The sequence below is a fragment of the Halichoeres trimaculatus genome, unplaced genomic scaffold, assembly GCF_033239565.1.
Source record: "Halichoeres trimaculatus isolate MK-OKI-2021-1 unplaced genomic scaffold, fHalTri1.1 fHalTri1_scaffold_6, whole genome shotgun sequence".
Taxonomy (NCBI): domain Eukaryota; kingdom Metazoa; phylum Chordata; class Actinopteri; order Labriformes; family Labridae; genus Halichoeres; species Halichoeres trimaculatus.
Window position 1 is genome coordinate 13979719 of NW_027437184.1, and position 13530 is coordinate 13993248.

A 13530-nucleotide genomic window follows, 5' to 3' on the forward strand; every position below is an offset into this window, starting at 1 on the left:
GAAAACGTCTGCTGTTCCAAAACCATGATGATTCCCTAACAACTTTACAGTTTACAAATTCTATGCTGAAATCTACAATAAAGCTAGAAAAGAAAGAAGAGTACAGCCGACTTATATTTTCGCCTTTCGCCGTGGAACCTAAACTGCTCGTGCAATGAAAGAAGAAAAGGGGCGGAGTCTAAACTACGAACACAAACGCCCTTCGCGTTAGGAAAACCTGGCCCAAATACTACGGTTTCACTCATTTGCTTTGCAATATTACAGTATTTGAGGGTGAATACAGTTAAGAAACCGTCGTGGGTCTCATTTTATTCACTATATATCATTCATTAAGAGTGTTTTCATACCTGATCGGGAAACTTTACTCCAGGCCTGGTTGGACCGCCTTTGCAAATCCTAGGCCGGAAGGACAGCTGTTAATTGTTACTAGAAAGTGCGGTCTGTTGGGTATAGCAGTACCCGTTAATTAAAGGTAAACTTCTATAAAACCAACTGGACTTGCATGGCAGGGACAGTTTCACATTCAGCCTGTGTGAACCTTCCTGTGCCTTGTCAGAGCTCTCCTAAAGGCCAACACGCACATCTCTCTCTGTCTCTGTCTCTATCTCTCTCCTCCTCTGCTGCCTGTACAGGTGATGCGATGTCTCCTCTCGCTGCTTTAATGCCACCCGTCATCATCTGTAACACACAGCTCTCTCTCCTGAATCGCCCAAACAGCAGACAGAACATCCCGGGGAGCAGCGGGGGTACGAGCTTATCTCCCAGCCCAGTGGAGCAGGTAAATAATGTCGTCATCTTCCACTTGTGCTGGAGCCTGATTGGTCTGAAGAGCCCACATGCAAATAGGCTTTTAGTGCTGAGGTCAAAAATGCACATCAAATGCTTTGCATTGTCAGGGGAGAAATATGTTTCACAACGTATAAAAAACAGAGGGTTTTGTGAGGGATGCTGGGGGAAAAAAAAAATCAGTGATCTTTTGGGCAACTACTAGCTTCTTCTTTATGTTACCTTGAGGTGTTTTAGTGCACTTGTCTGCAGGAAATATCACATTTTTAAATTTGCAAGACTAATTTGCACTCATTCAGGAACCTTATGCATTGAAGATATTCAAAATCTTAATATTACAGTTTAATTTTTTAATAACTAGGATGTCTGCATATCACAGCGGCATATCTACCTGGAATGCTAGTGCATAGCCTCTGGCTCAGCTTAATTAACTCATCTGCGTAGTAACAGAGGGCATAATAAGGGGGAGAGAAATCACTCATCACCAGAACATCCTGCCTACTGATCTGACTTCAAACACTTTCTCTGTGTGATGACAATTGTAACAAGCTTGTGCACATTCCCAGCAATCCTGACAGGTCATGATTGGTCACCGAGGTAAAAACAGAGGCATCATTTGGAAAACATACAAATCAATGATGACAACAATCTTGTTCATTAAATCCATGTGTTAGCTGTAAAATGATCCTTTATGGCTGAAGCTGGCTTTTATAAGATGCTGAGTAATTCCAGGGAGGATGAAAGAGCAGGTAGACATGCGGTTAGGTGGGTGGCTAATTCCTGAAATAGGCCTGTCAATTATGCATGTTTCCTTTTGGCTCTCCCCCTGCACTCTGAGAGGTGCTCTAGCTTTGAAAGGGAAAAAAAGCAGAAAGGAGAAGAGGACACTAGAGGGAGACAATTTGTTCACATCTGCAGCTTTTCTGCACTGCTTCCCCTCTAGATTCTGGATTTCAGTGTAATGGGCCCTCCTGGGCAAAGCACAGTTTTCTCAAGCCACAGTGATCAATATGGAATCATTCATAAAATACACAGGATAAAATTAACGTCTCTAGAGTGTTTGAATAATACCCGCAACAAATTCATGGATCTGATCTCTCTTTTAGTGTTAAATCAATACATGCTGGATTCTTTCACATGCTAGTGAGGCATGAAACACATGCTGAAATAAAAATATCCCACTGGCTACAGGTGTTGGTAATCCTTATTAAAAAAGCATGCATTACTCGCAGCATATTTGTTTCTGAATGCACTTAAAGACTGAATATTATTTTGCATGCATAGATTAAACAAAGGAACGCATGAATTTGTCCAAGGTCAAGCTGAGATTCAGAGAGTGCAAATGATTACCGCAACAGGAAACAGGATGTCTCTTCTCAAAAAAGCATCTCATAACACTGCCACAGAGTCTGTCGCTTCTCCCTCTTTCTCTTTCCCCCCTCAGCTCTTTCACACACTATCAATTTTACTTCACTCTCAATCCCCAAATCCTCCAGTTTTCATGCAAAGGCTCGGTTAGTTGCAAGCATTTTTGCATGCTGAGTTTCCTCCCTATTGAGGAGAGGTTCATCTTTTGACACTGAATGCAGGCTACAGTTTCAATAATACAACTCGGGGATTTGAGAGAAATTTAGCATTTTGCTTCAAAGATAGTAAAAAGTGAATTATGATTCAAGTTGTATCCAGTAGAAGATGAAAATGTGTCTATTTCTTGAATTTCTTCTTCCATTCATTCCTTAATCAGAACGCCTCAGAAAGCTGTCACTGTTAAAACGTTTATATGATGTTACTTTACAGGCATTACTTCCACAAAATGTATCCGCATATACTTTATAGTAAATATAAACCTTCTTTTTCCTCTTCAATGAACACTTAACGGCTCCAACAGCAGAGCTGTCAGAGAACCTAAAGTTACTTGCAAAGAAGAAAAATCATTTAAGGCACTTTTATCAGGCAGCTGTGGCTGCCCAGATTAAAAGCTAATTCAAAAATCTATACATGTTTCTCCTTCAATCATTGTAGGAAAAGGTCTAGAGAGCCAAACCTTGAACTAGTTTCACCCATAAAACATGAAAGATAGTTGCTAAAATATGATATGCTGGTTGATAGAAGTGCCAGGTTTAGATATTAGATACAATAAAGCATGTCTTCTGTGGCACCAGCTTGTTTTGTGCTCAAATCTCATTCACCAGCCTTGATCAGATATTGTGACACGTCACACCTCATGCTCCGTCTCTGTCACGTTTGACTTTTCTCCCTACATGGTATCACTGTGAATAGAAAGACTATGATAACTATGCTTAAAACGCAGAATAATTCACAAGCACACTGTGAAAACCTGGAGCCCCGGTGTTTTTATTTGAGCATAAAACAGAAGCTGCTCTTCATGTGTTAAATCCACTGTGATTTTTGCACACCTTGTGATAGGCTTTAAAGCCTGTTGTTCCTCCAAGCTGGGATTCAGCATCAATTTATATCTCTTCTTTCTCTCTTTCTCTGCAGCTACATGAGTGGATGTGATTTTCTTACATCCGTATTGAAGGCAGAAGCTGTAGGACAATTCCAAAACATTACAGAAAATTTAAAATAATCTCAGATGTCTAGCCAAATTGCATCAAACACAAAAACACAAAGTAATAGTTTTGCACAGTGTCATAATTCCGTCTTTTCTGACACTCCTGTGCTTGTCTACCTCTGTTTAGAGATGCAGGGAGCTGCAACGTGTCGCTTCCTCTTACTAATGACAGAGTTGTAGCTGTTAAACTGCCAAAAGTGTTGTTATTTGGGTTTTATCTAAGTCATTGTTTCAAAAACATGCTGCCTGGCCAGATAAGACGTTCCCTCTGGTACTAGCCTGAACAGTGAGCACACACAGGCCTATTCAAAAAACCCAAATGAATGCGGATAATGAAATAAGATCACTAGTCACGTTTCCTGCAGAGTGCAAGTATTCTCATGCCAAGCTGAATGAAAACTTTATAAATAATCAAATGTCAGAATGCAAATAAACGTATAATGTGTCGTTAAAAAGTCATTTGTACAGGACCCTGTCTCTCATGTTCTATCAAAAGCATGCTGTGGAGATAATGTACATCAAAGTATATTTCCCACGGCAAATGTCATGCATGTTTTTTTTATCCATTCATTCATTACCCTGCTTCTTCCTCTTCTTCGGGGTCATGAGGGGGCAAAGGCAGCTTATCTCCTCATACAGTGTGCAGAGGGCAGAGCTGGAAGCTCATTACAGGTCATCTCCATAAAAAGATCTATAATTACTCCACCGTATGTATGCATACTACACTTTATTGATCCCCACAGGAAAACTCTTTGTTGGCTTTCATAATGAATATCACAGTTAAAGGTCAGACATAGGGGTCAGCTACAGAGATTCAGCATGTTGCTCTGGGATCTTTTTTTCTGCAGGATTTGAACCAGCTTGAACACCGATTTTCTGGCTCAGGAGAGTTTTACTAATCAACCGCTTATATCACTGTAAAAATGTGCAGCTTTTTACATTTAATAAGCTTAGATTCCCTGCTCTCTGGGCTGTATGTGATGTTTGCAGTGTTACTTTATTATACCCTGTTGACAAATGCAGTCCCTCATTGCTGGATCAGATACAAGGTTGCATTGATGAACTTTCTCAAATGCCAGTTACATGTGCATCTAGAAGAAATGTACTGAGCCCCTCTTATAGACAAATGTATTGGAAATGATGCTTTTATTAATACATGATGACTGTCTTCACAACTGTGTACAAGTAATGTAAAATGAATCCAGTCATAATGATATGATTAGATCTACACTACATTCTAATAATAAAACAAATGTGCCAATGTTAGTATTTAACATTAAGCTGTAAATTGTATGCAGCCTTAATCTGCACGCAACAAATTTTATGTCTACATGAAAGACTTCTGTACGATAATAAGAGGGACACTGTAATTATGATCAGGAAAACGTGAAGTGCCCTACTTTTTTCTGTTGTGTGAGGGACTATACTGCGGGGCGGATGAATTACATGTAATTGTCAGTAAAGATACTGCCTCGCTGCTTTGTTAGTATTTACTTTTCAGCTGAACAACACTGTAAACGCATTACTTGTCGAGTACAACACTTTGAAGACAAAATACTTTTTTTATTTGTGTGTGTCCACTGACTTAGATGAGCAATAACCCACTTTCACCTCTAGTGGCTTATTGCTTAATTAAATGACAAATCGGAGGATTGGTTTGCAGATTGCCTGAATTGACGTCAATTGGATTGGTTAGGTGACAGAGGCAGGCTCCGCCCCCTGTGGGCCAAGGTAGAGCATGCCGAGAGAGGGAGGAGGGAGCAGGGGGCTGAGCTGATCCCACGTGTGACGCTTTCATTCCCGGCTCAGTAATATTCTCATAGCGGGGCTTTGCATATCTCCTGCCGTATCTGTGTGTGTCTGTCACTGTGACTGTAGTCCCAGCCTATAGTTTGAACTAGATATGGAAGGAGACGGGAGTCAAGCCACATCCGGAAGCCTAAATGATTCACAACATGACCCGGGGTAAGAATCTTTCAGAATTTAATCCTTAGGTGCGATTTTTTTCATGTTACAACATCTTGGAGAGGACTTCGACTGCCGTGCTGGATTCGTCCCCACAGTACGCACTTAAACGGTGCACGGGTCGCTTTCCAGATGCAGTTTTAAAGACCTGAGCTTTGTAGCGAGAGTGGCCTCCCCCTTTCATGTAGATAGACTGTAATTACCAAGCGCGAATGTGTTTTCATAGTCTTCCTTTATCCTTTAAGGTCGCTTTTAGAAGTAGTTAGTCGTCAAAATGGCCGAACTGACATCTGGACTCACTTCTGTTGTGTTTTCCCCTTACAGTAAAATGTTTATCGGTGGCCTCAGCTGGCAAACCTCACCAGGTGAGACTGTTATTCTCTTTTACAGCGTATCCAGTATTTCTTGTTGTTTTGTCGCTGTGACTGAGTGCTCGGTGGAGCTGCTGACGGTGTATGTGCGAATGTGCACCGTGCAGTAGTGTACTGTATGGGATATCTCAGTAGTGTGTGCGCACGATGTTATTTTTGATCTCCGTCCATCTGAAGTCCTCTATTCGACCCCTATGCGCATCGCGGGGTGTTTTTGAAATACAGTGACAACAGCATGTGCCCATATGTTTCTGTCAAATGACCCGACATATTTTCTCTATCCACAGACAGCCTTAGAGACTATTTTAGTAAATTCGGAGAAATAAGAGAATGTATGGTGATGAGAGACCCCACGACAAAACGCTCAAGGTAAATACACGGCTTTCCTACTTTTCCTTCCCGCTGCATGCAGCGATATCGCTTACTTTGTCCGTGTTTAGTGTTAATCCAGCGTGTATGTGTGTTTCTGTGTCCGCGCGCGCATGTGTTCGTGTGTGTCCCTCTGTGTGCGCGCGCCTGCGTGTGGTTTCACAGCAAGCCAGATAAGCTTAAATGCTCACTGCTGTAAAGCTGCAGCCGAATGCAATTTGACATTGACTTTGTGACTGCACCACAATGTTGGTGTAGTGTCGTCTCACATTGTTACATAGCAAATAATGAGCAGCGGTGTCCTCGGTGACTGTTTCAAATGTGCCAAAGGACGTATGTAATGTAGATTATAAATACACTGAAAGAGAAATATTGTGCCAATATTAAGGTCATATTGATACCAGGTCATTGTATGGCAGTTTATTACAGAAAGTAACAATATACTTTTTAAATTTGTCCTATTTAATATGTAGTTTTGTACTGTTTGTGTTGTTTTCACATAGATTTTAACGTTATTGGTTAATTATTGCTGCTTTTGTCTTTGTCTTTTTTTTCGCAGAGGATTTGGTTTTGTTACGTTTACAGATGCTGCCAGTGTAGATAAAGTCTTAGCTCAACAACACCATGAATTAGACTCAAAGACGGTGAGTTAATTTCATTTACACTTTAAATATTTATGTCTTGTTTATGTGTTTGCACTCTTCTGCATGCTGACATAAGTGTGTGACTTTCTGACTGCCTGAGGCCTTGTGTGTGTGTGTGCGTGTGTGTGTATGTGTGTGTGGGGAACACCTCCTAAAGTTAACAGGCGGTGTAGATCAAGGTCATGCATAATGGCTAAATGCACGATGGTCCCTTCGATACTAAGCTTGGCAATAAAACACAACTCCAGGCTGAATATTATGTGTTCACTTTCACTTCTGTGGATGAATGGGGCTGACACGCCCCCCTTCTTCTTGGCTGTGGCCACATGTGCACTGTACACATATCTCATGTTCCACTGAAGGGCGTGCTGTCTAAGGCCCACTGCCTCGTTGTTGTTTGACCCAGATGACAATGCTTTGTTTTACGCCTGATGCACTGCTGCGGTTAGGGTGAAAAAGGACACTTAACTAAAAATAACCACCTCGTCAAAAATCAGAGTTCTGGTTTTGTCAGTAGAATCAAAGCAGATCTAATTAACTAAAAAAAATAAACCACAAAATGAGAACAAAGGCGCAATTGAAACTAACTGTTTACTCTAATGTAAAACTTGATTATCAAATTAAAGCAGGAGTATTAGTCCATGACGATTAGAAAAGCAAGTTGGGCTCAAAGGAACTGTCTGGATTTACTGACATAGATAAAGAAATTGATAACACAGACACACATGCTCATATTTATGAAAAATTTTGAGCTGCTATGGATTTTCCTCGCCTCTTTGAAAAATTTGTGAAGATAATTAATTGGATCCGACTGTCAGAGGTGACTGTAAAGGATGGATTAGACAGATGAAGTTATATTTGTCAAGGATTTCACATCAAGAAGAGACACCATCAAGAAATGCAAACATAGTTAGAAATGGAGTCGCAAAAGTCCAGAGCTGGAGAAATATCTTTAAGGTTTCTGAAAGACAAATTGATTTTGCTTCAGGCAGAAGTGTGTGATAAGGATATTCACTGACATCACTAGATCTGTGTATGATAGTGAAGGTAATGTAAACTTAATACTTGCTGCTGATGTAAACCAGGTTCTGAAGCTCTTAACTGTGATAGGCATACTGGTGAGAAAAGGTGCTTGTTGTTGCAGAGTGGACCTTACTTTATATTCTTCCCTCTTCTTTCAACCACAAAGTTTGCAGTAATGTGGCTACTTGGATTTTATTAGGGCACTCAGAGCTTTCTGGACAGTTTCAGAACAGCTCCAGGATTTACTTCTCCAAATAGGCTTATGAGTTTAGTATTTCTGCTGGTCTAAATATGAGTTATTTACCTTGACAAAAAGACACCCATACCTTTGAGAAAAGTATTGATAACAACATTGGAAAATTTCACTTTGTGGGTTTAAATAAGCACACCATGTTTTTACCCTTTTGCTGCTCCTTTTAGCTTTATTGCTGTGCTATGGGTATAATGGTGATAAGGACATAAGGCGGTCCTTCTGGTGTGACTCATTAAAAATAGAGAGTAGACAAGGGTCTTGACGGTGAAATGACCACAAAGTATGACCGATGGTGTCGCATAGCTTGCAAACATCTGTCGAGGAGAGTTGCTAGAAGCAGCCTCCTTAGAAGCTCCTCTTAGGGGTAATGACACAGAAATACTTTGATGCAGAATCTGGAGTAGTTTGAAAACTTCAGACTTGACATTTTGAATGAGTGACTGTGTGACAGCTTGACAGCGTATAGAGTTTGAAGGATGGGTGCAAATAGAAATGTACTTGCACATAAATGGAGCAGTTGTTGGGTCGATGCTTTGAACATAAAGAGAGCTAGATATAGGAAAGAGTTAAAATCTGTATGCATTTTTAATTACTCTTATGAGGTTTTTTTTTCTAGATTTAACTCTGGTCTCCTGCTGAATCCTCCAGTTTTACTATCCAATACCGATTTCATATTGACTGCTAAATAGTTTTTTTTCTCACCTTTTAAGAAAAAAGGTGTCTCCTTTAAAAAAATGAAATTTACCTAACATTCAAATGCAGTTTCAATAAAGTCTCTTTTTCAGCATGACCTGAAAAACTGTGAAAGACACAGCTGCATTTTTGCAACATGGCAGCAAGCAATGCAGCAGAGACCTGTACTTGATGACGTCATATTTATCATTAGATTCTTACTTTGGCTTAATCACTTTTTTGGTGTTGTTCAACTAGAAATCTGGAAAGTCAAGATGAAATGTTTGTCTGAGTGCAGCTAAATCTGAAAAATTCTTAAATTATTCAGATGCGGCAGACGTGGTATACAGAAATCCTGTTACTTCCACCTTTAACTGTGGGACACTTCCGTATTTCATCCATAAGTAAAGGACACAAGATTTCTCAGCTACACACACTTTGTTCTCACAATTGTACAACATCAGCCTTATTGCAGGCTATAGGTCATGTTTGACAGACTGGTGTGGTGTGCCTCAGATTTAACAGCACTTTACCATGAGAACTGAACAGTGACATTTTGAGCTCTGACATCCAATCATTTTGTCTGAGTTGTGGCCTCGTGCATGGCCGCTGCAAAGTTCTCTAAACTTAGTCCTCCTCTGTCCTTGGTTGCCTAATTGGCAAGTTGGGGCAGGATTACTGTGGAACCTTTCTTTTTGTATTATATTTATCATTACCTGTGTTGGGTATTATCTCCACTTGTTTGGTAATGGATGGTTGAAACTTTTGTTCAAGTATTTTGGTCTTTATTAGACACCATAGAGTATGGAGCAGGCAGGAAATGAGGGGAGAGAGAGGCTTGGCTGGACTCGACTGGGGATGTTGTGATTACATGGTCACTGTCTGAAACCCTCAGGGTCAGAAAGCTGACCCAAATAAATGATTTCTTAATGACAATTTATGAAATACGACGCTGAATTTTTGCGGTCCAAAGTCATGGAGCCCAATTTGATTTGCATTCCTGTCTGATTTAGACCAAATAAATCGTTTTGGTGATTTATATTTTCATGCTTTGTAATTTGTCGTAATACAGCAGATATTAGTTATATAAGAATTATTGATAGACATTTTGTTGTGAAGCTAACTTGATGCAAATTCATAAATAAAAAATATATTAGATCATTTTGGTTGTTAGTTAAGTGATTGATGATATCATTGACCAAGTGACCCTGTAGACATTTATACATGTAGAAATAAATATTAGCTGTAGAGAGCGTGACAGGTGACATTCAGTGACATCACCAGTTGATATCACTATTTACAAATATGCTATTATCATTGTATCTTTTTACTGAAATATGGAATTCATATTGCAGTGCTGGCATATCCGTACATTGAGTGAGTAAGAAGTCAATTATCATTGTGGATTTCAAGTAAACTTCCCATTAAGAGGGGGTACTGTGTTTTTATTGAGGGCTTTATCCTTTCTCTCTGGCACTCTGTAGCAGCCTTTCATGATTTACAGCTCAAAAAAATCCATATTTCTCACACTGTTGTTTTTGAAAACTATTTTATACGCCTCTGTTTGGAAGGTTTCATATTAGCTGCTGTCTCTTTAAGGCTTCCCTCTCCACAAACCCCCTCTCTCTGATTGGCCAGACCTCTGGCGGCTTATCAAGGGCTGAGCTATAGGTAGTCTTTGATGTTCCAACATGTCATGAACCAGGCAGGAGATCCCCAAGTCTCAAGAAGGGCTTGTGCTTATCTTAGAACGGACCATTTTGAACAGTTAACAGATGGATTCAGGGATTTCTACAACACATTAACATGTATGGAAAAACTGGAATATATACATGGAAAGCAATATACTCCCTCTTTACATACTTTGGCATCGCCGTACTTGTGCAAGTTGTGGCACAAACCATGTAGCAAAAAGTCTATCTTCATTCAAATATTGGTTAAAATTTCTCTTCAGCAGCAGTAACATCAGTGATAGGTGGGTTTTTTTGGCTGATGATTATATCTTCACAATTTTGTATTGACTCCAATAGCTGCTAGTGTGCTGTAGTTTTATCTAACAAGGCAATGTTATGGACCCGAGGACCCTGTCTGTGTTTTTTCCTGAACTATTTGTCACTGGCCTGTGCCTGCTGTGCAGATGTGTATCTTAACCTTTAGAGTATCAAGATTGCATCGCATTATGATCTATCTAATCTTTTCAAAAAGTTGCTTTGCTGTATTTGGGAGTTAAAATGGACGTTTCTTGTTATTCTTGCAGATATTAGTTTGATCCAGGGTGCCTATTTGCTGTGCTTGAATGAATCCTTACCACCGTTTCTGTCCCTTGTAACCTTGAGAGGGCTAAGTGGCTTGAGGTGCTATGGCTGCGAACAAGTTGAGTCATAGTGTTTCGTGCAGGGGAAGTTGAAATCATACCTATTTAAATGTTTTTCCATAGTTTATCTCATTAATTTTATTTGGGTGTGTTAACTAAATCAGGTTTGCTTTGGTACTCAGATAAATAAACCTAATGCACAGTGAAGTAACTAGTAAAAGCAATGATATCAGTTATAAAGCAAACACAAAAGAGGCATTTCTTACTTTGATAGCTAAAATAGCTCACAGAGGGTTTCACATTTGATCATTTTTTCAGAACAGAACTGTATCTCCCTGCAGTTGAAGTTTATAAAAACCTTTAAAATCAGTCTGACTTTATCAAAACTGCCAAGATAGAACCAGATATATACATCTTTTTTTCCCCACTGTGTGCTCTGCTTTTGTCCGGTTATGAAAACACTCAGACGAGGATGAATGAGATTGAGACATATGGGAAAGCACAGCCTGAGGCTATGAAACACACATGCTGGTAATTCAGAACATATTTACCATTTTTCATGATGCTTTGTTCAGTTTAGAAATGTGCAGCTCACAGCATCTGTTCCTGAAGATGTTTCAGAGCAGGAGAGAAAATCATAGGACATGATTTTGTATTTAAGAAATGATAGTGAGGGACTTGACAAGGCTGCTGATCCCTTCAGTGTTAGCATTGTTACTGATACTGAAAGGTTTAAAAAACAAGTCTCCTGGCCAACTAGTGCTTATGATTGTGATACGCTTCACCGGGTGAGTGAATACACACGGCTTCAGTCTTTAAAATATAACCTGTAAAACCTACAAACATCTCTGCTGTGTTGTCTTCTAAGATAAACATATTCGATGCAGTCCAGGGGTAATCCCAGCCTTTATTGAATGACCCTGGGTCAAACCATACTCGCAGATTTGATGTTTGAGGTGAGGCCGGAAACAACCCAGGAGGAAAGGAGGAGAAAAGGCTCAGAGGGGGAGCAGCTGCTCTCGGCTGATCTAAATCGTATTCATCACATAGGATTTGGAAGTGAAGTCAAATGAGTGAGCTAAACTCTGACTTGCTCTTACTCAAGTATAGCAGGTGCTCAATCTTCTGCAGTTAATTACGGCTGAAGGCGTTATTAGTTCATGCTGCATCCGTGTCTTGTCGCTACATACAGAACATCAGACGTTGGTAAGGGCAGGAAAATAATATCGGGTGTGAAACCAGAGAATTTGGATTATTAGCATAATGTTGTTGCATATTTTTGGGGAAAAAAGATTTGCCTGTTGAGCGTGACTTTGGTGAAATTCTTATAATTGATTTGAGAAGCACAACAAACTGCCTTTTCAAGATGTTATTCTGCTGCGAAAAACCCCAGTGAAGATTGACAGCACAGATATGAAACATTTATGTTTTAATTTCAGGTCTATTCCGTCGGTATCGCTCGCGCACACCTGTGGACCTGCTCACACTCTGAAGTTGGGAGAAGCTGCAGGCTTTGATAAGCCTTTTTCTCCCTTTTAGCTTAAACACCACATCATCATGCTAGTGTAGATATGTCTTTAGAGAGGAAGAGAGTTTACCCAGGAGCCGCATTAATATATGAAATCCTTTTGTAAGATGTGAACTTAAGATATATGCTGTTTCTTTGCCCTGATCTCCCACAGTCGCATGCAGAAGCGGCCCTCAGAGACCCCGTAGTAAAAGGCAGTGGAAGATAAAAGATGGTGGGGGTGGGGCTGTGAGGGAGGTTTCTACCTTTTCTGTTCTCATTTGTTGCGTTGACATATCGGGTTGTATGATGTCTTGAGGAAATCCACTTTTCGCTCCGTGTGAGCTCATGTTTCATCATAGAACAAAAGTGTATCAGAAGTATTAATTTGAAGAAGTCTTGTAGGGTCACGTAGAAAGGGAAAAGGTGAGCACATACCTCACAGGGCGCTGCTGGAGAAAGCACAATTAGCACAGAGATACTCAAGCAGTGGTGCATCTTTAGCATGTCACTAACTGTGCCCTTGTGCTTCTTGTGAACTGAACCGTGTAAAACAGGTTGAATACTTGAGATTTATCTGAGAGACCCACATTAAAAGTGGCACACATGCAGTTATTTCTGGGCCTTTTGAAGATGACAGTACAGCTTCTATGAGGCAGTTTTCAGGTATTATATCAATCCAAGAAAAAAGACCTTAACATGTAACCAAGTTTCAGATGATAGGTGCTTCTATCTGAATCAAAATAGCTGAGACCTGAAATGGTGAGAACTTCTGGGAGTTTTCTTCACTCCGAACAGTGTGACAGGGTAGGGCACATGTGAAATGCGTCTAGCACCACTTTAAAGGATCCTTTGTGGCTCATTCATGAAAGGAAGGTTTGACTTGTCATTGGTTCTTTGAAGAAATACTACTACTGAGCTACTATTACATTTTCATAAAGTAATAATCTCCTTATCAGTCTTCAAATTTATTGTGAACCAGTTGTTGTGCCCACTGTCCACTCTGTTGTGACACTGCTGTGCGTGTGCTGTGAACAGTGCTAATAATGTT

At 40.1% G+C, this 13530-nt stretch overlaps 1 protein-coding gene across 12 annotated transcripts in view; it reads left to right on the forward strand.

Annotated features, from left to right (window-relative positions):
- Positions 1-5103: 5103 nt before the first annotated feature.
- The window catches only part of LOC141791451 (RNA-binding protein Musashi homolog 2), a 311762-nt gene continuing 303335 nt past the window's right edge, over positions 5104-13530 (forward strand). For all 12 annotated transcript variants that reach the window (XM_074671944.1, XM_074671945.1, XM_074671943.1 and 9 more), the window contains exons 1-4: positions 5104-5326; positions 5651-5691; positions 5985-6066; positions 6626-6710. In XM_074671944.1, coding sequence (XP_074528045.1) covers positions 5265-5326; positions 5651-5691; positions 5985-6066; positions 6626-6710 — 270 coding nt within the window. In that variant the 5' untranslated portion in view covers positions 5104-5264. The remainder of the gene's footprint in view (positions 5327-5650; positions 5692-5984; positions 6067-6625; positions 6711-13530) is intronic.